Genomic DNA, 24,598 nt, shown 5'->3' with positions numbered 1-24,598 from the left:
GTGTGTGTGGGAGAGAGAGAGAGAGAGAGAGAGAGAGAGAGAGAGAGAGAGAGAGAGAGAGAGAGCGTGAGAGAGGGAGCGAGTGTGAGTGTGTGAGAGAGAGAGTGTGAGTGTGAGAGTGTGAGTGTGAGTGAGAGAGAGAGAGAGAGAGAGAGTGAGTGAGAGAGAGAGAGAGAGAGTGTGAGAGAAGGGGTGAGAGAGAGAGTGTGAGAGAGAGTGTGAGAGAGAGAGTGTGAGAGAGAGAGAGTGTGAGTGAGTGAGTGAGTGAGTGAGTGAGTGAGTGAGTGAGTGAGTGAGTGATTGAGAGAGAGAGAGAGAGAGAGAGAGATAGAGAGAGAGCCAAACCTTCCATAACAAAGCCATCACCTACGGAGAGATGAACCTGAAGAACAGTCTCCTAAGCAAGCTGGTTCTGGGGCTCTGTTCATGAGAAAACAAAAATATAATTATTTGACACTTTGGAAAGAATTTACCAAAAAACTGAGCAAACAGGAATGCTACTTGGCCCAAAACAGAGAGTACACAGTGGCAGAATACCTGACCACTGTGACTGACCCAAAATGAAGGAAAGCTTTGACTATGTACAGACTCAGTGAACATAGCCTTGCTATTAAGAAAGGCCGCCGTAGGCAGACCTGGCTCTCAAGAGAACGCAGGCTATGTGGAAACTGACCACAAAATGAGGTGGAAACTGAGCTGCACTTCCTAACCTCCTGCCAAATGTATGACCATATTAAAGACACACATTTCCCTCAGATTACACAGACCTACAAAGAATTTGAAAACAACCCAATTTTGATAAACTTCCATATCTACTGGGTGAAATACCACAGTGTGCCATCACAGCAGCGATATTTGTGACCTGTTGCAACAAGAAAAGGGCAACCAGTGAAGAACAAACGCAATTGTAAATAAAACCCATATTTATGTTTAATTATTTTCCCTTTTATACTTTAACTATTTGCACATCGTTACAACAGTGTAATGTTTATTGTTTATTTCACTTTTGTTTATTATCTATTTCACTTGCTTTGGCAATGTAAACATATGTTTCCCATGCCAATAAAGCCCTATGAGTTGAGTGAGTGAGTGAGAGAGAGAGAGGGAGGGAGTTTTAAATCATCTTTATTGGGTCTGGGAGCCCACCACACAATAAATACTCATACAAAACCACAGTTACACATCAATTAAAAACACAACTCCAATTCCTCCTCCACAGTAACTAAACACAACAGCCTCTGAATACCCCATATACTCATAAACAGATCAATATTGTTGACCAGTTTATAACAGTGTCGTGTCTTTGCTATCGTTAAATTGAAGACTTGTAGTTTTTATCAAAGATTCCTGTAATTAGGGATTACGCGATCAACTGAGTAATAACGTAACTAATTAACTATGAATTTGGGAGCACCAGGGAAAGTAGTCAGATTACAAAGTTATAATTTCCCAATATAACCTTTCAGATATTTTCATATCTGATCAATAGTCTTCTAATTAATGATTTATTTACTTTACCTCACGTTAGTCTCATTCCAAACGTCGTAAATTGTTGATTATCTGCACGAACCCAGTCTTCACTATGAGTCATCCATACATCAATTGTCTTAAATCATTTATTTATTACTAACTAATTAATTCACAGAAATGCATAAACAAACAAACAAACTTAAAATAGTTACATGAAATGATGGGAGAAATATGCCCTAGTGGGCTGAACCGGCATGGCGGCTTGTTAGACAAAAGGGAAAATGGGGGGTCGATTCAGAAGTCACTACAGAGTATACCCTTTATAACAATTGACATCATTCGGGAACAATTGCAATCAATATATATATAGTTACGCTCGGTGTGTGTCGTCTTGATCGTTGGAGAGAAGTTCGTTTTGTTGGAGTTCCTTCTGTCGTAGTTATTGTGGATAGTTCAGAGTGACATTCGTTATAGAATGGATGTCTCGGCGGTTGTCTTTCTTCGCGTTCAATGATACCGAATTCCTAGCTGCAGACTAGTAGTCAATATCAAAACTTGTTCTTATTCGTCTAAGAGTTTAACCTGTTTGGGCTGCAGGGGCAATATTGAGTAGCCAGATAAAAGGTGCCCATTTCAAACGGCCTCGTACTCAATTCTTGCTCGTACAATATGCATATTATTATTACTATTGGATAGAAAACACTCTCTAGTTTCTAAAACCGTTTGAATTATATCTGTGAGTCAAACATAACTCATTTGGCACAAACTTCCTGCCCAGGAAGTGGAAAGTCTGAAATCGAGGCTCTGTTCTACTTCCTGCCTATAAATGGACATGATACGTATTAGTATATGTGCACTTCGTAGACCTTCCCCTGGATGTCAAGAGGCGGTGAGAGAAGAAATTTAGTGTTTATCTTGGTCTGAAGTGGAATACAAGCTCTTTGTATGACGTGTCCGCCCATTTCCTGTTTTCTGGAGAGCGCGAAGGGGGACCTGGATTTGCCTTCTGTTTAGCTGCCGTTATAGGCGACTAATATCTCCGGCTTTGATTTTATTTGATACATGTGACCATATCATCGTAAAGTATGTTTTTTCAAAATAGTTTCATCAGATTATTGAAAATTTTTCGGGAGTTTTGTCGTGTTCCGTTCTCTTCCGTTTGTTGACATGGAGAGCTTTGTGCCACTTGGCTAGTGCGCTTGCTAATTCAAGAGGGAAAATGGACGTTCTTAATCCAAACAACGATTGTTCTTGACAAAGGACACCTTGTCCAACATTCTGATGGAAGATCAGCAAAAGTAAGAAACATTTTATGATGCTATTTCATATATCTGTCGTGCATGTGAACTAGTCGCCGGCGCCCAACTTTGGGGTACTCTAGCTATACCGAAGCTGGATGTTGTAATGAAGTTATTTTTTAGAATTCTAACACTGCGATTTCATTAAGAACTAATGGATCTATCATTTCCTATACAACATGTATTTTTTAGTTATGTTTATGAATAGCTATTTGGTCAGAATATGTGTGTCAGAAAAAGTGTCAGAAAAATATCGTTGCTGTTTAGACGTTGTGGAAAAAGTAGCTACGATAGCAACATGTATAACCACTGATTTCAGCTCTAAATATGCACATTTTCGAACAAAACATAAGTGTATGTATAACCTGATGTTATAGGACTGTCATCTGATGAAGAATATCAAGCTTAGTCAAAAAATATATATCTTTTACTGGTTTGTTACGATCGCTAACTTTTGCTACTGGGAAATGGCTTGTCTTTCTGGCTATTGTGGTAAGCTAATATAACGCTATATTGTGTTTTCGCTGTAAAACACTTAATAAATCGGAAATATTGGCTGGAATCACAAGATGCCTGTCTTTCATTTGCTGTACACTATGTATTTTTCAGAAATGTTTTATGATGAGTAATTAGGTATTTGACGTTGGTGTCTGTAATTATTATGGCTGCTTTCGGTGCAATTTCTGATTGTAGCTGCAATGTAAACTATGATTTATACCTGAAATATGCACATTTTTCGAACAAAACATAGATTTATTGTATAACATGTTATAAGACTGTCATCTGATGAAGTTGTTTGTTGGTTAGTTTGGTTGGTTCTTGGTTAGTTAGGTTGGCTTTGTGCATGCTACATGTGCTGTGAAAAATGTCTGTCCTTTTTTTGTATTTGGTGGTGAGCTAACATAAATGTACGTGCTGTTTTCGCTGTAAAACATTTTAAAAATCGGACATGTTGGCTGGATTCACAAGATGTGTACCTTTCATTTGCTGTATTGGACTTGTTAATGTGTGAAAGTTAAATATTTAAAAAATATATATTTAGAATTTCGCGCCCTGCACTTGAGCTGGCTGTTGTCATAAGTGTACCGACGTCGGGCTTGCAGCCAGAAGAAGTTAACCACGTGGTATGGTTAAAGATTCAGCAATGGTACTTAACCTTTGTTCTCCTCCTCTGAAGAAAACATGGTCTAAATGGTAATTTTTCAGAGTTGAGCTTTTATTCGGATAGCAGAGAGGGGCTGTCCTTGTATGTCTGACCCAACTGGCTCAGGGGCGGGTCCTCGGGTTTAGTTCAAATCAAACGGGATTTGTATTTTTCTTCATTAAACAGTCCAAAATCATATTACACAATTATACAAACAGTATCATACTCACTCATTAATTTTATACAACAAACAGATGTAAACCTTATATCTGAGGTTATTATATAAACAGCGGTAAGGTAATGTAGTCCCACAGTCTCTCATGAGTTTCCCACATGGGGACAAACAGGCATGTTAATAGCTGGACTCTCCACCGATCTTTTATACTTTTGCAGGAATATGAAATATGTTCGTACCTCAAGTTCTGTGAGGTGGAAGAGAATTCCTTTGTCCTGAAAGTTTACCCTATGTCTTAATACTGTTTGGCCATGAGGAGATTCTCAGGAATTTACGACGTCTCTCTGTGATCACAGCATGGGTTGAAGGAGGAAAGGGAGAGGCAGGGAGAGGGGGATGGGGTTTGCAATACCCAAGCAGGCAACGTCATGACAACAGGCAAACTCAAACCTTAGTCTCGCTGCCAACATTCCCTCCAGCATTCCCACCACATCCACAGACCCCTGTCCCCGAATACTGTTCTTTCGGGTCTTCCATATCGCTAATTTTGCTGCCCCTAACAAAAAATTAAGCAACACAACTACACCCTTTTGACTGAACCTGTACTTTGGCCCAAATATATACAGTTGGGAAGAGAAAACCTCTCCCAACGTTGAGAACCAATTAGTGATCAGGTCAATCATCCCGACCAACCTGGGACACAGTAAAAACAGATGTGCCAGAGTTGCAGACTCAGCACAGAATGGACACCCTTCCCCAACAGTAGGATCCAGATGTACCAGATGCATGTTGGTGGCTATGGCTCCATGTATTATCCTCCATTGGAGATCAGCTGTCCTCTTATCAATAGGCAGTTTGTATAATGATCGCCAACAGCCTTTTGGAGAGGCACCTTGACCAAACACACCTGCCCACCTCGTCGATTTTACCCCTTCCAGGGAAGAGGCATGGAACCCCCTTACACATATTCTGTACATGGCCTTCTTTCCCACCGCCTTGAACTCCCCCAGCTCCGGGGTATCGAAGGAAAGCAGCATCCCCACGTCCTCCTCGAATGCCCCCACCGCAGCACTAACAATCAGTGCAGGGAACATATAATCCAGACCCTCCTTCCACCGATCAGAATTGGAAGTGTCAGTTACATACTGCAGATGAAGTACTGGCAAGGAGTCACAGACCTCAGCGATGACCTTCCTCAGTAGGCGAGATGATCGCATCCCCGCTCTTTCTCCCAGCTCCTCTAACAATCTATTCCTGTTCCGCATCAGATGACCCAGTTTAGTACACCCCACGCCTAACAGGCATGAACGTATGCTAGCTGAACCCAGAACACGGGACTGGATGGCAGTGTTGTAAAAAGAGGCTCTTCAAAAAGCCACATCCCTGGTGGCGTGCAGGCCTTACGGGACTTGACAAAAACTCTCTAAGCATGCATAACAGACTCATAAAATGGAGTCAGGCCATTCAACTCACCCCCTCCAGCTTTAAGAGGAAAAGGTGCTTGTCTAAGCCCAAACAGCCCGCTCTCCTCATCAATGTGTAGGCTGTTTCGACCCAGCTAGAACCGTCTCTGTACAACAGTCTCTGGGCTGCTTGAAGCCGGAAAGCCATGATCCTAGAGGAAATGTCCCCCAGAACTTGCCCACCCTCATGCAGTGGCAGGTACAGGGCTGCAGCTTTAATCCAGTGTTGTCCAGACCAGAAGAAATTGACAAGGGTCCTCTGAAGCTCTTGTATCAGACCCTTTGGTGGCTGAAAAATCATTAGTCTGTGCCACAGGGTAGAGGCAGCAAGATTTTTAGCTACCAGTACCCTTCCCCTATAAGACAGCTGGGGCAGCACCCATTTCCATCTTGACAGTCTGGCACACACTTTCTCCAATACACCCTCCCAGTTCTTTTTCTGAAAGACATCGGAGCCTAGAAAAAACCCCAAAGTCTTCATCCCATCTCTGCCCCACTGAAGCCCCGCTGGTAACTGTGGAGCGGACCCCATCTGAAGCTGACCGGCCCACAGCGCTTCACTCTTTCCCCAATTGACTCTAGCTGAGGAGGCCCCCTCATACACCATTAAAGCGTTTGAGAGAACCTTAACATCTTCACCCCCTGTAATAAAAACTGTCACGTCATCTGCATACGCAGACAGTGCTATCGTGGGTCCCTTCATTACACCTGGCACAGAGAAACCAGTAAGCTTCGCTCTTAAAAAACAAAGCATTGGTTCAATCGCCAGACTATATACAGTAACTGCCCTGAAATTGGGCATCCCTGCCTGATACCCCTTTGCACGAGGATGGGGCAACTCAAACCACCCCCCACCTTCACCATACATGAGGCCCCAGCACACAGTAAACTCTTCCAAGACAAAAAAACATCCCCAAACCCAAAGGCTTTCATTGTTTTAAACAAGTACTGGTGGTCCACACGATCAAAAGCCTTCTCCTGATCCAAAGAAAGTAAACCCACATTTACATCAGACAGTTTACAAATGTCTAAAACATCTCTTATCAGAAACAAGTTATCAACGATAGAGCGATCAGGTACACAGTAGGACTGGTCCTTGTGGACCAACAATCCCAGATACTCTTCCAACCTGTTTGAGAGACATTTAGAAACTATTTTTTTATGAGAGCCAAATCCCCCCTTTTTTGGCAACAGTGAAAGCACCGCACGTTGACAGGATACAGGAAGAGAACCCTCATGAAAAGATTTACACACCACTTCATAAAAATCTTCCCCAATTGACCCCCAAAAGTGTTTATAAAACTCAGATGGTAAACCATCAATGCCAGGGGCTCGGCCTGTTGAGAGCTGCATAACTGCTGTGGACAGCTCTTGCAGTGTAATGTCAGAGTCCAATGCGACTCTCTGCTCAGGTCCCAATTGAGGAAGACCGTGTAACAACTGTTCAGTACACAGAGAGTCACAATCCTCCGCCTTATAGAGGGCAGAGTAGAAATCCACGGCATGTTGACGCATTTCACTGTCATCCGTGGTCACCTTCCCATCAGGGAGACGAATGCAGACCATCTGTTTACGTTGCAATGTCGACTGTCCTAGGTTTTAAAAAAGCGCTAGGAGCATCCATGTCCTTGAGCGAAGCAAACGAGACCTAATCAAGGCACCCTTCACTCTTTCATGTAGAAACAACCTCAGTTAATGTCTCTTGTCCTGTAAGTTCATGACTAGTCCGGGGTCATTCTGAGTGAGCAACTTCAATTCAATAGATTTGATGTCCTGTTCAAGGGCCTTGATACTCTCTTTAACTTCAATTTGAGACAGAGCAGTATACTGTTGACAAAATAGTTGTATTTGGGCCTTCCCAACCTCCCACCATTGTCTCAAGGACTCAAAATTCCCTTTTGTAACCCTCCATTTTTCCCAAAACAACAAAAACCTTTCACAAAACATGACATCATATAACAATTTAACATTAAAATACCAGTAAGGTGATGACCTTCGTGGACACGACAAGTGAATATCAACAGAAACAATATGATGATCAGAGAAACCCACAGGAGTAATGTCACACCTTCCAACCCTACTACAGTAATGCTCAGATACATACAAGCTGTCTAACCTTCCAACCCTACTACAGTAGTGCTCAGATACATACAACCTGTCTAACCTTCCAACCCTACTACAGTAGTGCTCAGATACATACAAGCTGTCTAACCTTCCAACCCTACTTCAGTAGTGATCAGATACATACAACCTGTCTAACCTTGCTGCACTGACACCACCTTCATTAACTACTACAGTAGTGATCAGATACATACAACCTGTCTAACCTGGCTGCACTGACACCACCTTCATTAACTACTACAGTAGTGATCAGATACATACAACCTGTCTAACCTGGCTGCACTGACACCACCTTCATTAACTACTACAGTAGTAATCAGATACATACAAGCTGTGTAACCTGGCTGCACTGACACCACCTTCATTAACTACTACAGTAGTGATCAGATACATACAACCTGTCTAACCTTGCTGTACTGACACCACCTTCATTAACTACTACAGTAGTGATCAGATACATACAAGATGTCTAACCTGGCTGCACCGACACCACCTTCATTAACTACTACAGTAGTAATCAGATACATACAAGCTGTGTAACCTGGCTGCACTGACACCACCTTCATTAACTTTTAGCCATGTGTACTGCCTAACTTTTGCATTCCTTACTCTCCACACATCAGAAAGCTCAAACTCAGTTAATAAGCCAGACAGGAAAGTAGCTGACCGCAGGTGAGGTTCTTCAGCGGTGCGATCAACAGTAAAATCCACAGTACAGTTCCAGTACCACCCTAAAACCATACACCCCTCTTGGTCACACTGTCTTAAGGTTTCCTTTATTTGATCAAAAACAACACTACGCTCTGTACCCTCATTAGGAGCAGAAACATAAAAATAAAATAACATAACATCCACCTTCACCAATAAAACCCGACCCTTGAGCTCCAAGAGCTCATTTGGAATAAACGGCGGTACATTTGAAATTGTTACCCTTGTTGACGGAGAAAAAAGTGTCGTAACTTGAATAAAGATTCCTTTAAGAAGTACTCCATGCTCAACCATACGATCTACAAGGCGCTCTTCTTTAAGAAGTACACCATGCTCAACCATACGATCTACAAGGCGCTCTTCTTTAAGAAGTACACCATGCTCAACCATACGATCTACAAGGTGCTCTTCTTTAAGAAGTACACCATGCTCAACCATACGATCTACAAGGTGCTCTTCTTTAAGAAGTACACCATGCTCAACCATACGATCTACAAGGTGCTCTTCTTTAAGAAGTACGCCATGCTCAACCATACGATCTACAAGACTCTCTTCTTTAAGAAGTACACCATGCTTAACCATACGATCAACAAGACTCTCTTCTTTAAGAAGTACACCATGCTCAACCATACGATCTACAAGACTCTCTTCTTTAAGAAGTACACCATGCTCAACCATACGATCTACAAGGTGCTCTTCTTTAAGAAGTACGCCATGCTCAACCATACGATCTACAAGACTCTCTTCTTTAAGAAGTACACCATGCTCAACCATACGATCTACAAGACTCTCTTCTTTAAGAAGTACACCATGCTCAACCATACAAATCTACAAGACTCTCTTCTTTAAGAAGTACACCATGCTCAACCATAAGATCAACAAGACTCTCTTCTTTAAGAAGTACACCATGCTCAACCATAAGATCAACAAGACTCTCTTCTTTAAGAAGTACACCATGCTCAACCATAAGATCAACAAGACTCTCTTCTTTAAGAAGTACACCATGCTCAACCATACGATCTACAAGGTGCTCTTCTTTAAGAAGTACCCCATGCTTAACCATACGATCTACAAGACACTCTTCTTTAAGAAAAACCACCACCGCTTTATTCATCCGTGACGCATAAGCAACATTCTCATATCCTACCTTCTCTCCTACGGCGACCAGAAACTCCTCCACAGTGACAGCTTCAGTAACACACCTAAAGCCGTGCCGAAGTGACAGGGACGGCATCCCCATTCGGGCTGCCATCCCCGCCAAACTCAGGGTAATTTCGATACGAAAAACAAAATACTTAATTCTACCACAACACAAATAAAAATAATAACCTTAATCATGCACAGAAGAAAACAAAAAATGCCACCAAGAAAGAGAAAACCGAAAGAAAGTTCTTAATATCTAACTATACACAATACACGCACTCCTTCGCTCATATAATTCCCAGCATGCACCAAACACTCCCAGCATGGAGAGAGAGAGAGAGAGAGAGAGAGAGTTTACTGTTAATTTCTGATTGTTTATTTCATTTTTGTTTATTTTATCTGCTTTGGCAATGTAAACATATCTTTCTTATGCCAATGAAGCCCCTCTGAATGGAATTGAATTGAGAGAGGGGTGGGGGTTTGTTTGAAATGCCAGCAGGAGGCTTTGATGCAGAGAATGAGACTAAAACTTAAAAGGAAAACCAATGCAAATGAGTGGCACTGATTGAAAGGGCTTCATTGGCATGAGAAACATATGTTTACATTGCCAAAGCAGATAAAATAAACAAAAATGAAATAAACAATCAGAAATTAACAGTTCTCTCTCTCTCTCTCTCTATGCTGTGCTTTCTATAGAGCTGGTTTACAGGGCTGTCATTGGGGTTGGGCTAGGAGAGGGGTGGGGGGGGGACAAGCCCCCCTCCCCCACACACACCTAACTCTATTTTAACTGCTCCTGACTGGGCACAAGAAAGGCTGGGACGAGTAGCATCTAGCGGGGCTGTGTCTATGTCCGTTAAGTGCCTGAAAATAACCAGCTAATGGATACTCCAGTCAGGCGTGCTCAAATCAGGGAGCAACGAGGGAGGTGTACTGGAGTGTATGTGAGAGATACATGAGAAAGAGAGAAGAGTGGAAAGAAAGAGAAGGAAAGAGAGGAGAGAGAGAAAGGGAAGAGAGGACAGAGAGAAAGGGAAGGGAAGACAGAGAGAAATGGAAGGGAAGAGAGGATAGAGAGAAAGGGAAGGGAAGAGAGGACAGAGAGAAAGGGAAGAGAGGATAGAGAGAAAGGGAAGGGAAGAGAGGATAGAGAGAAAGGGAAGGGAAGAGAGGACAGAGAGAAAGGGAAGGGAAGAGAGGATAGAGATAGAGTGAGAGAAGAAGTAGAGAGAGAAGAAGCAGTTAAGTGTCTGTGTTTTTTCCTCTTCAGATCCCAAATGACTTAGCCACACATAATTATAGAAGTGGGGCTTGGGCCTGGGTGGGGTGTGAGGGGGAGAGTGAATAAATATTATCTCTGCTCCCATCTCCCTACTTCCCCCTCCCTAACCCTCCCCCATCACCACCCACCCCAAACTGCATGGGAGCACTAAATCCCTCAGACTGCTAGGCTAAGCATTATACACACTCTGGTAGCTCTCTCAATTCAATTCAATTTAAAGGCTTTACTGGCAGGGGACACATGTTTACATTGCCAAAGCAAGTGAAATAGATAATAAACAAAAGTGAAATAAACAATAAAAATGTAGAGTAAACATTACACACACAAAAGTTCCAAAATAATAAAGACATTTCAAATGTCATATTATGTCTATATACAGTGTTGTAATGATGTGCAAATAGTTAAAGTACAAAAGGGAAAATTAATAAACATAAATATAGGTTGTATTTACAATGGTGTTCGTTCTTCACTCTCTCTCCCCCTCTCTGCTTCGTTCTGCTTTTCTCTGCCTCACTCTTTATTGGCCTACTCTTGCTCGCACCACCAAACACACACACACACACACACACACACACACACACACACACACACACACACACACACACACACACACAGTTGATGTTTATGTGATCTGCGTGTGCAGAGACAGCTCCACCGTGACATAAAACACTTTGTAGACGTTATGCTCTGTGTGTTTGTCTTTTCTGTCTCTTTATCACTGCGTTGCTCCTCTTACTCCTGTGAAGATATTTCCTCTCCTTTTATGGCTATCTGCTCCTCTCTCTCTCTCTCTCTTTCTCTTTCTAATCTATTCTCTCTTTCTCTCTCTCTCTCTTTCTAATCTATTCTCTCTTTCTCTCTCTCTCTCTTTCTAATCTATTCTCTCTTTCTCTAACTCTCTCTCTCTCTTTCTATTCTATTCTCTCTCTCTCTCTATTTCTCCCTCTCTATTTCCCCCTCTCTCTCTTTCTAATCTATTATCTCTTTATGCTCTCTCTCTCTCTTTCTCTCTTTATGCTCTCTCTCTCTCTCTCTCTCTCTCTCTCTCTCTTTATGCTCTCTCTCTCTCTCTTTATGCTCTCTCTCTCTCTTTATGCTCTCTCTCTCTCTCTCTTTATGCTCTCTCTCTCTCTCTTTATGCTCTCTCTCTCTCTCTCTTTATGCTCTCTCTCGCTGATATTGACTGCTTGTCGATTGCTGTTTCCATTGTGTTTCCATCCACACCCCTCACACTAACAATGACGGTTGAGAGTCAGGGACAGGAAAAGGAGTGTGGGGGAGAGGGGGATAAAGAGAGAGAGAGAGAGACAGAGTGGAAAGAGTGTGACAGAAAGAAAAGAGGCTGCTTTTATATAATAGCAGTCTTGATAAGTACAGCTGAAGTGTGATGTCTTTGTGAGAACAGTACAGGCAGTTTGGCTCTTATCAGGGCTGAAAGCAAAGAAAGGAGGGAGGAGTGGGATAAAAAGGAGAAGGAAGAGAAGGAAGTGAAGGAAAAGAAAGCACAGAATAAAGGTGTGAGGTGGTTATGTGGTATTTGAGTGAGAAAGAGGCAGAAGTAAATCAACTTCCCCTTCTGAAATGATATTTTGTCAGCTTCTAACAATTGCTATTGTTTTTCATTGTCAGCTGGACTTAAAACAGACAGATGAAAACGGCAAACACAGTGACTGTGGACAGTTCATATTTGAAGTGGGAGAACTAGTGTGCTCTCGCTGAAAATAGAAGGCATTTGAGAGAAAACAGCGTCAACGGCGTCTACGGCATCATAGCATGTCAAATTGGAAAGCAAGTCTATTTTTCTTGCGTCTACACGGAGCAATCTGGTAAAAGCACATAAATTGCGTGGGTCGTTTGTAGAAATGGAACTTGAGGAACCGTTATGTCTTCCCTATGCTAAGTAGTATAAAGATGTAGTTTAAAATGTATTGGGCAATGTAACGGCTTTCATAATCCTCCTCCTCCGTCGAGGACCAAAATGCAGCATTGAATGTAGACATAATGAATGTAATAAATGAAAGACGAACACTGACACGAAAACACTTGAATAGAATACAAAACAACAAAACGACGTAGACAGACCTGAACTTGAGAAATTACATAGACACGAAGGACGCACGAACAGGAAAGACTAGCCAAACGAACGAACAAACGAAACAGTCCCGTGTGGTAGACACAGGAACAATCACCCACAAACAAACAGTGAGAACAGCCTACCTAAATATGGTTCTCAATCAGAGGAAACGTCAAAGACCTGCCTCTAATTGAGAATCATATCAGGCAACACATTTAACCCAACATAGAAACACATAACATAGAATGCCCACCCCAACTCACGCCCTGACCAACTAAACACATACAAAAACAAGAGAAAACAGGTCAGGAACGACAGGCAATAAGCTAAGGTTTATCAGTCAAATAGGCTATATATTTGAAAACACTTGCAGCCTACCTGTGTTGATTTCAATCAAAGGCATATAGCCTAGTCAGGCTAGAACTGGAAAAGTAGAGGACTTGGATTTCAATAGAGAATAATGTTTATGTATAAGAACTAGACATGGTTCTTTATAAGCAACTCTGCTTTATTAGCTATAATATCCTTGTGAGCTAGCAAGGCAACAACAGTTTAGCACTGGTACGGTGGCTCTCGTAGGACATCTAAGGAACTCACAACAGTAACGCTGAGGGGCTACATAGTGAACCAACACCACTGTTTATTATGGATTTTCATGACAACGTTGGCATATACAGTGTATGTGAATTGACACTGGCTACTCTGGGGTCTCTCCATGTGATTTTGGCTTTAGAGTAGTGAGTACATCCATTTTTCATACTGATCCCCCATGGGAATCAAACCCATTAACCTAACGTTACAAACGCCATGCTCTACCAACTATAAATGAGCCCTATGGACCCTGGTTAAAAGCAGTGCACTATAGTGTGAATAGGGTTTCACTTCAGGTAGACACTCACCATGGTATCTGACGGTCTTGCGTGGTATTGGGTTCCAGTTGAGACTCAACGATTTCTCCCAACCGATCAGAAGAAGCAACATCAGGACCTTAGCCTCACCCATGGCTACGATAGAGCCCGGCAGTCTCAGCGAGGCCGTTGATTCGCTGGTTGATGTTGAGTGACAGTGGAGATAGACAGTGTGGGAACAGCCTCTGGCAGCCTGCCAAAGACAGATCAAAAATAAAGTCAGTTAAATCAGCATGAACAACAACCACTGTGTCTCCCCAGCCGAGCAGGTGGACGACATTCACAAACATCTTATCAAACTTGTTGGGAGATTTTAATACGGTTTTAAATACCTCTATGGACCGTAAAGGAAATCACACTACAAACTATCACCCTCAGGCACTTAAGGAAGTCATAAATGTCATAGATATATTGGAATTAGTGGATATATGGAGACTTAAATACCCTGACCTAGTGAGATATACATGGCGGAGGCTTAATCAAGCTAGTCGTCTTGAATGCTTTCTTATGTCATTCTCTCTGGCACCAAAAGTTAAAAAGTGTTGATAGGGGACAGAATGCGGTTGGATCATCACATAATTGGCATATATATTACTCTTACAGAATTTCCACGTGGGACAGGATATTGGAAATTTAATCAAAGCCTATTGGATAATAACTTGTTTTTAACTAGGATAGAATCATTTATAACTGACTTTTTCAGACATAACATAGGTACAGCAGATCCCCTTACTGTTTGGGACACTTTTAAATGTGTCTTTAGAGGCCATGCAATTCAGTACTCATCTATAGAACAAAAGCAATTTAGGTCAAAAGAATCCATATGTCACGATCGTGTGGAGGATTGACGGACCAAAACGCAGCATTTGGAAAATAAGCCATCTTCTTTTATTATTGAAGAAGGCAAAACGAAACAAAACACACTTTCAAACTAACCAAAACAAAAAACGATCGTGAAGCTAATAAACGTCGTGCACATACACAGGCTACAAACGTTCTGACATAGACAATTACCCACATCAAACGAAAGCCTATGGCTACCTCAAATATGGCTCCCAATCAGAGACAACAGAAATCAGCTGTCTCTAATTGGGAACCCATTCAGGCAACCATAGACTTTCCCAGACAACTACACCCAACATAGACACATACACTCAACACAAACCCATACGCTACACCCAACACCCCCTTTACCATATAACCACTCAAAACCTACAAAACACAAACATTCCCCATGTCACACCCTGACCTAACTAAAATAATAAAGAAAATAAAGAATACTAAGGCCAGGGCGTGACACCATATTAACAAAGGAAATTGAAGAACTAACAGTACAGATAGATAGCAATAAAAACTGTACCATAGAGGCACAGAATAAGTTAGAGAAAAAACAAAAATAAATGGAGGAACTTATTCAAGAAAGATCCAGTGTAATATATTATAAAAATAAAGTGAACTGGATGGAATATGGGGAAAAATGTACCAAATTATTTTTCAATCTTCAACATAGAAATGCTACCAATATTTTTTATTGAAACTTGTTACAAATGATGGAGTCACTCACGATTCACCAAACTATATTTTGAAAGAGGAAGTAAAGTACTTTAAGAATATGTTTTCGTTTCAGTCTCCTCCATCTCCACTAACCGAAGCTAATTGTATGGATTTTTCCCCCTATTATTAATGTAAAATTAACATCTGTACAGAAAGACTCAGATGAAGGCCAAATTACAGAGGAGGAACTTATTGATACAATCAAAGCCTGGGAAAACTCCAGGGCTGGATGGCATACCAGCGGCAGTATACCAAACCTTTCTATATATACTCAGAGGACCATTATTAGCATGTTTTAACCACTCCTATATAAATGGTAGATTATCAGACACTCAACAAGAAGGTCTGATATGATTATTACTGAAACAGGACCCAAATGGTATATACACTGCTCAGAAAAATAAAGGGAACACTTAAACAACACAATGTAACTCCAAGTCAATCACACTTCTGTGAAATCAAACTGTCCACTTAGGAAGCAACACTGATTGACAATACATTTCACATGCTGTTGTGCAAATGGAATAGACAACAAGTGGAAATTATAGGCAATTAGCAAGACACCCCCAATAAAGGAGTGGTTCTGCAGGTGGTTACCACAGACCAATTCTCAGTTCCTATGCTTCCTGACTGATGTTTTGGTCACTTTTGAATGCTGGCGGTGCTTTCACTCTAGTGGTAGCATGAGACGGAGTCTACAACCCACACAAGTGGCTCAGGTAGTGCAGCTCATCCAGGATGGCACATCAATGCGAGCTGTGGCAAGAAGGTTTGCTGTGTCTGTCAGCGTAGTGTCCAGAGCATGGAGGCGCTACCAGGAGACAGTACATCAGGAGACGTGGAGGAGGCCGTAGGAGGGCAACAACCCAGCAGCAGGACCGCTACCTCCGCCTTTGTGCAAGGAGGAGCACTGCCAGAGCCCAGCAAAATGACCTCCAGCAGGCCACAAATGTGCATGTGTCTGCTCAAACAGTCAGAAACAGACTCCATGAGGGTGGTATGAGGGCCCGACGTCCACAGGTGGGGGTTGTGCTTACAGCCCAACACCGTGCAGGACGTTTGGCATTTGCCAGAGAACACCAACATTGGCAAATTCGCCACTGGCGCCCTGTGCTCTTCACAGATGAAAGCAGGTTCACACACACATGTGACAGACGTGACAGAGTCTGGAGACGCCGTGGAGAACGTTCTGTTGCCTGCAACATCCTCCAGCATGACCGGTTTGGCGGTGGGTCAGTCATGGTGTGTGGTGGCATTTCTTTGGGGGGCCGCACAGCTGTGCTCGCCAGAGGTAGCCTGACTGCCATTAGGTACCGAGATGAGATCCTCAGACCCCTTGGGAGTTCATATTCTGGTGCGGTTGGCCCTGGGTTCCTCCTAATGCAAGACAATGCTAGACCTCATGTGGCTGGAGTGTGTCAGCAGTTCCTGCAAGAGGAAGGCATTGATGCTATGGACTGGCCCGCCCGTTCCCCAGACCTGAATCCAATTGAGCACATCTGGAACATCATGTCTCGCTCCATCCACCAACGCCACGTTGCACCAGACTGTCCAGGAGTTGGCGGATGCTTTAGTCCAGGTCTGGGAGGAGATCCCTCAGGAGACCATCCGCCACCTCATCAGGAGCATGCCCAGGCGTTGTAGGGAGGTCATACACACTACTGAGCCTCATTTTGACTTGTTTTAAGGACATTACATCAAAGTTGGATCAGCCTGTAGTGTGGTTTTCCACTTTAATTTAGAGTGTTACTCCAAATCCAGACCTCCATGGGTTGATAAATTTGATTTCCATTGATAAATTTGTGTGATTTTGTTGTCAGCACATTCAACTATGTAAAGAAAAAATTATTTAATAAGAATATTTCATTCATTCAGATCTAGGATGTGTTATTTTAGTGTTCCCTTTATTTTTTTGAGCAGTGTATAAAGATCCAGTCCATTTAAAAAAATTGGAGGCCTCTTACACTTCAACAACATTGTGATGTTCTAGCAATTCTAGCTAAATGCTTGGCACATAGAATAATTTTTTTTTTGGCAGATATTATTCAACCTAATCAGACAGGTTTTATACATGGACGGTACAAGTACTGGAAACAATAGAACACTATGAAATATCGGGGAGACCAGGCCTAGTTTCCATAGCTGACATTGAAAAGGCTTTTGATAAAGTACGACAGGAGTTTATATTTAAATGCCTGGAATATTTCAATTTGGGAGAATATCATATAAAATGGGTTAAAGTTATGTACCCTAGGTGTAAAATAGTAAATAATGGCTACATCTCAGATAGTTTTAAACTGTCAAGAGGAGTAAAACAAGGTTGTCCACTATCGGCATATCTATTTATTATGGCCATCGAAATGTTAGCTGTTAAAATTAGATCTAAAAATAATATCAAGGGATTAGAAATCCATGTCTTGAAAACAAAGGTGTCATTGTACACCGATGATTCATGTTTTCTTTTAAAACCACAATTAGAATCCCTCCACAGCCTCATAGAGAATCTAGATACATTTGCTAACCTCTCTGGATTAAATGCAAATGATGATTACCTATGTGGATGTAGACATACTCGGTATTCATATCCCGAAAGAAAAAAATTCTCTCACTCCAATAAATTTCTATAGAAAGTTAGCAAAAATAGATAAGATCTTGCTACCATGGAAAGGAAAACACCTGTCTATTTGTGGAAAAATCACCCTGATTAACTCTTCAGTCATATCACAGTTTACCTATTTGCTTATGGTTTTGCCTACACCTGCTTTCTAAATTATATGAACAAAAAATATTCCATTTTATTTGGAATGGCAAGTCAGACTGTCACGTTCCTGACCTATTTATGTTAGTTTGTTATGCGTGTTAGTTGGTCAGGACGTGAGGTTGGGTGGGCATTCTATGTTTTCTGTTTCTGTGTTGGTTTTGGGTTGCCTGGTATGGCTCTTAATTAGAGGCAGGTGTTTGGCGTTCCTCTAATTAAGAGTCATATTTAGGTAGGCGTTGTCACAGTGTTCGTTGTGGGTGATTGTCTTCCGTGTCTGTGTAATTGTTTGCACCATACGGGACTGTTACGGTTTGTTCGGTTTGTGTAGTCTAATTGTCCTATTCGTGCGTTCTTATTGTTTTATGTAAGTTCGTCGTATAGGTCTGTCTTCACCGTTTTGTTGTTTTGTTAGTTTATTCAAGTTCGTGTCTTTGTTAAATAAATATGTGTTCAAACTTCGCTGCGCCTTGGTTCCCTCAATACTCCTCCTTTTCGGTCGAAGAGGAGGAGGACCGCCGTTACACAGACAAAATTAAAAGGGCCTATTTATATGATGAATATGAATTTGGAGTGCAGAAAATATGAAATATTAAAGCATTAGACCTCTCACTAAAGACATCAGTCATACAAAAGTTATACCTAAATCCGAAATGGTTCTCCAGTAAATTAGTAAGAATGTCTCACCCTATGTTCAAGAATGGCCTTTTTCCCTTTATTCAGGTTACAACTGCTCACTTTCGGTTATTTGAAAATGAAATAATCTCCAAAATATAGTTATTTTTTAAACAAACCTTAGAAAGTTGGTTATAACTTCAGTTTAATCCACCTGAAAAACAGAACAAATAAAACAACAAATATTGTGGTTAAACTCAAATATACTAATTGATAAAAAAATAAAATAAATCAATATTAAAAAAAGGTACAATCTTTGTTATCGATATCATAAATAGGACTGGTGGAGTTATGTCACACATGCAGCTAACACAGACATATGGAATTGTCTGCTCTATCCAAAATTACAATCAACTAATTGCAGCATAACCACAAAAATAGAAGAGGCAAGTGGAAAGTAAGGAACTTGTCTGTCGGACCTGCATTAAAGACCAAAAATTATTATAGAAAATTGTGACAAATAAAAAATATATACCAGTTTCATTTAAGGACCAAAAAATTGACAGCGGTGCCATATAAATTGCAAAATCGCTGGGAAGAGATTTTCGATGTACCGATTCCATGGCACATGGTTTATGAATTGACACACAAAACGATGTCGGATTGTAAACTTCGAATTTTTCAATTTAAATTATTATTCAAAATTCTTGCAACCAATAGAATGTTATATATATATATATATATATATATATATATATATATATATATATATATATATATGGGGGATACAATCTTCCCAGCTTTGTAGATTTTGCTGTGAAGAGGCAGAGTCATTAGATCATTTATTTTGGTACTGTCCATATGTAGCTCGTTTTTGGTCACAGGTCCAGGAATGGCTCAAGAATTGCAACATTTACCTAGAACTAACACTGCAGATAGCAATACTGGGTGATTTGAAAAGTCATAGTCAATCAATCAATAATATAATAATTATTTTAGCAAAAATTTTTATCTTTAATTTACAATCTGTAGAAAGTAGGAGAATAGAAATGTTTTATAAATCCAAAATGGATGGTGTTAAGAGATAGATGGGAGGGGTTGAATGGAGCTGAAGGGTGGGACTAATAACAACAAGACAACAAATGTAAAACATACGGGGTCTGTAAAATGTATATAGGTTCAGAACTTTTGTGAAATAGCACAGTTACAAATAGAAATCAGACTGGATGGGCATCAGAAATAGAGGAAGGCCAGGACTAAAAACAAACAAAATATAACTAATGTAAAATTGATTGTGTCTGTAAAATGTGAATAGTATGTATAAACTGAAGGAAGAAGCCTAAGTGTTATTTTTTATTAGTTTACTCCAATTAGGGGAGGGGTGGTAGGGTTTGTGGGGAATATTAAAGGGAAAATAAATCAATTAATCAATAAGAAAAATAAACATCTTATCAGAGTTCTGTCAAGCCAATTCAAAGACAGTTATTACATTGAAACACCAGGTAGCAAAGTCAATGTGTGTTGGCAGCCTGTCAACCAGACACAGAAAATGAATGTCAAAGCAAGGACAATTCAACACACAATGTAGTTGATGATAATTCTCCTAAATGGGTATGTCACACAACAAACTTGTTTTGTCTTTGACAGGCGATGCTAACAGCAGCCTGTTTTAATAATGGAGGTAAACAATACAGACATTACCACAGACGCAGTTTGAAAACATTCAAAATGCAACAGGAGTACACTATAAAACTTATCCCACTTTCCCTCCTTCCGTGGAATCGTCATTCCACACCTGCTGGTGTCTATCAGAGAGCCAAATCAACACTTTGATGCTGTTTACTGATTTGAGAAGGTTGACTTCTAAGTGTGCATAAAATGTCAAATTGTGTTTACTCTTGGAGATGGATGAAAAATGTCTGTCTGCGCCGATGCATTTTATTGCTCGATGTAAGTCAGCCCCAAATGTTATGTGAATTGAAATGTCTGCTTTAATAGGCAGACGTTGTGTCCAGTTTGCCATTCAGGAGACCGGGGTGTGAATTTACATGCAAAGCCTGTACAGCACATTCTGCACCCAATCTGACTTCTATTGATTTAGTTTTTGGGAAAGAAAGAGCAGCCGCACAGAGAAAGTCCAAGATTATCTAAATGTGCTTTAAATGACTAGATTTAGTGGAGGGCTGGAATAAAACTATTTGATGACTTACAGCTCACAGTTCTGACTTCAGGTTTTATTGGATCGATGGAGATGCCTTTGGCTTAGGGTTGAGTAGAGGAAGAGAGAGGGGGAGGGAGGAATGGAGAGAGAGAGAGAGAGAAGAAAAGAGAGAGATAGAGAGAGGAGGGAAATAGAGAAAGAGAGCCTGTGTGTTTAGAAACATGGAGGGTGTCTGGAACCAGCAGCGAAAGGCTTCACATTATCTCCCAAGCTGCTGAGAGTCCTCAAATCTCAAATGGCATTCTCTCCTCTTTTTTTCACTCTTTCTGCTGAGAGATAAGACATTGACTGAGTGAGCATCCTTGGAGGTCGGATTAAGAGGACTAGCCCTGTGTAAACATACTGTAGCTGGGGGAGGTGAGGGTAGAGAGATGGGCGAGGGTGGACTCAGGGTGTCTACTCAAAAGCCTATAGCAGATTCCAACTCAGGGAACTTCTAAGCTTTGCAAAACATGTCTGTCATGACTGCAGCTATTTCCCAGACAGACAGGCAGACAGCAGGATTGTGTTGAATTCAGAATTGAATTGAGAATGCCTCAAATTCCAATTCAATTCTTGAATTTGAATTGAACTAGTAAACAGGATACAGAATTGCAATTGGAATTTTAATTAAAGGAAATATAATTGAATTCAGTGAAATTAAATGAAATTCAAATGCCTCTTCTATTCTATATTAGGTGTAGTCTATACAAATATACATCTTGTACATAAAACATCCAACACGTCATTATATACATGCATATAAAATATTGTTGACACAATTGATTTTCAGGAAAAAATCTTTGAATAAATGATCAAGGAAAACAAAACCTGAATGTGAATATTATAGGTTATTATATTTCATTAATCACAAACATTTAGCTAAATATGGGGGAAAAACTGCATTTTCTAGAATGCGTTAGTTTAACCCTCAAGTTGACCCTAAAACCTTCAAAAAGAAGCCAAACAAATGAAATGGTTGGTGAAAATATAATTGGCTATTCTAAGCACTAAGGTTAAAAGAGTTAATGAACACTGCTTCCAGAGAAAATGTATATATTCTTTGGTATCTGGAAGTACTACCAGTGAGATTCAATGAAACTCTCATGTTCTATGACTAAGTGGAATTTATTTGAATTGGACGGAATTAAATTATACTTCCTGTCATGCAAATTCAAAACATGCAGACAGGCAGGCAGGCAGGCCTCCTGGCTGTATCCAATCACCTTTTAATGATTAGTGGTGGGGACTTGTTTTCACTGGGCTGCCTAATGACGTTCAACAAATTACAAATGACACGGCAGGCTAATAATATCAGTCAGTGTTCTGACAAACGCTAGCTAATTAGTCTGACGTTGAGAGAGAAATAAGGCACATGTTCTGACTCTGCTGCTTCAGCCAAGACCCCCAGGGGGAAAACCCACCGATGTTTCTTCCGATGGGGATGGATGGATGTTCGGGAAAGGATTAGGATAGGAAGTGAGCTGAGCGGAATCTCCATTCTTAAGTGTTTTCAATCTCTCTGGTCAACCTCTGTCCTTCTCATGCCCGCCTTTCTCCTTCCCTCACTTCCTGTTCATTGCTGCCTCCTTTCTCGCTTCTCATCAGCTGATGACGAGGTATCGTGACCTTTGAACCCATGATCTTTCCAGAGGTCATAGGTGTCTAGGCAGAGAGAGGTCTCTGACTGTGACGTGCCACTACATTACAGTAGAGGAGGCCACGCCGGACGGATGTACAACAAACCACACCTTCCCCCTCCTCTCTCCAAACCCAAAACAAATACATCTATACAGCAGCACACTGTCAAAGCGCTTTGTTTCTCCTCTCCCTCCCTCCCTCCCTGCCTTTCTCTCTCTCTCTCTCTCTCCCTCCCTCCCTCCCTCCCCCTTCTCTCTCCCTCCCTCCCTGCCCTACTCCCTCCCTCCCTGCCCTACTCCCTCCCTCCCTGCCCTATTCCCTCCCTCCCTGTCCTATTCCCTCCCTCTTCTCTCTTCCTGAAATTCTCTCTCTCTCCCTCCCTCCCTGCCCTTCTCTCTCCCTCCCTCCCTGCCCTACTCTCCCTCTCCCTCCCTCCCTGGCCTACTCTCTCCCTCTCTCCCTCCCTGCCCTACTCTCTCCCTCTTTCCCTCCCTGCCCTTCTCTCTCCCTCCCTCCCTGCCCTTCTCTCTCCCTCCCTCCCTGCCCTTCTCTCTCCCTCCCTCCCTGCCCTTCTCTCTCCCTCCCTCCCTGCCCTTCTCTCTCTCTCCCTCCCTGCCCTTCTCTCTCTCTCCCTCCCTGCCCTTCTCTCTCTCCCTCCCTCCCTGCCCTTCTCTCTCTCTCCCTCCCTCCCTGCCCTTCTCTCTCCATCCCTCCATCCCTCCCTGCCCTTCTCTCTCCCTCCCTGCCCTTCTCTCTCCCTCCCTCCCTGCCCTACTCTCTTCCTCTCTCCCTCCCTGCCCTTCTCTCTCCCTCCCTGCCCTTCTCTCTCCCTCCCTGCCCTTCTCTCTCCCTCCCTCCCTGCCCTACTCTCTCCCTCTCTCCCTCTCTCCCTCCCTGCCCTACTCTCTCCCTCTCTCACTCCCTGCCCTACTCTCTCCCTCCCTCCCTGCCCTTCTCTCTCCCTCCCTGCCTGCCTTTCTCTCTCTGAGGGAGCAGGATCAAACACCCTCACACCCTCCATGATATGAGCAAAAAAGCTTGAGGAGACTTTTATGGAACATTTCCACTCAGTCTCAAAAGAAGTTTAAAGACTGTCTAGGGGTAGCAGAGGTGTATCAACTTGAGCGCACACACACACACACACACACACACACACACACACACACACACACACACACACACACACACACACACACACGAGGGCTGCGTGTGAGCAGAGCCCTCCAGACAGCAAGCAGGAAGTGAGAGGTCATGACCTGCCGTGGTGAACTGCTTTATTCTGACCTGCTAGGCTGGCACATGAACAGTCCTCCTTGACCCAGCTCTGACACTGTTTGTCCTGTTGTCCTGAACAAAGCATCAGCTGATGGCTGAGTGTACTTGTGTGAGTGATAGTGTTAAAGACAAAGTGAGTGTGGGTGTTAAAGAGCTGCATCTACCAGACAGCATAAAATACTGTGTCCTTGGATGTGTGTGTGTGTGTATGCGTGTGTATGTGACGTACTGGCAGATTATGCAGAGTTTGTATGAGAGCAGGCCTAGATGAAAGAGTGATAATGAAAGGGGGTTTGATCAGCTGCAGGCTGGGCGTGTGTGTGTCTCATGGGAGGAGAGCATCCATCCCCACAAGCCACAGACACACACACACTTCCTGCCAACATCTCATTGTATCGCTCATGTCCCCATACTGTCACTACAGTACCTGTACACAAGCCCACTCATCTCTACTACATCATGTACGGTCTAGTTAACTGACCAGAGCCGGGGCCAATTCTATTTCTTTATTCAGACAGTTCAGAGGATGAATTGGAATTTAATCCACGACCTGAACATTGCCCATTATTCTTCAATGTGGACATTCTCATTCGTGAAATACATGTAATCCAACCCTAATGACCAGTCAACAATAGAAAACGATGTAAGAAACCACAGCCCTGTCCCCTACCAGTCATAAGGTATATCACTATATACAGTTGAAGTCGGAAGTTTACATACACCTTAGCCAAATACATTTAAACTCAGTTTATCATTATTCCTGACATTT

At 42.0% G+C, this 24,598-nt stretch overlaps 1 protein-coding gene across 2 annotated transcripts in view; it reads right to left on the bottom strand.

The window, feature by feature from the left end:
* Nucleotides 1-18,992, bottom strand: part of LOC129826529 (semaphorin-4C-like) — a 52,995-nt gene extending 34,003 nt beyond the window's left edge. For both annotated transcript variants that reach the window (XM_055887373.1, XM_055887374.1), the window contains exons 1-2: nt 18,893-18,992; nt 13,778-13,979 (exon numbers count right to left, since the gene is read on the bottom strand). In XM_055887373.1, coding sequence (XP_055743348.1) covers nt 13,778-13,880 — 103 coding nt within the window. In that variant the 5' untranslated portion in view covers nt 13,881-13,979; nt 18,893-18,992. The remainder of the gene's footprint in view (nt 1-13,777; nt 13,980-18,892) is intronic.
* Nucleotides 18,993-24,598: the final 5,606 nt, after the last annotated feature.

This window comes from Salvelinus fontinalis, chromosome 28 (genome assembly GCF_029448725.1).
Source record: "Salvelinus fontinalis isolate EN_2023a chromosome 28, ASM2944872v1, whole genome shotgun sequence".
Classification (NCBI taxonomy): Eukaryota; Metazoa; Chordata; class Actinopteri; order Salmoniformes; family Salmonidae; genus Salvelinus; species Salvelinus fontinalis.
This window is presented reverse-complemented; position numbering and strand designations above follow the sequence as displayed.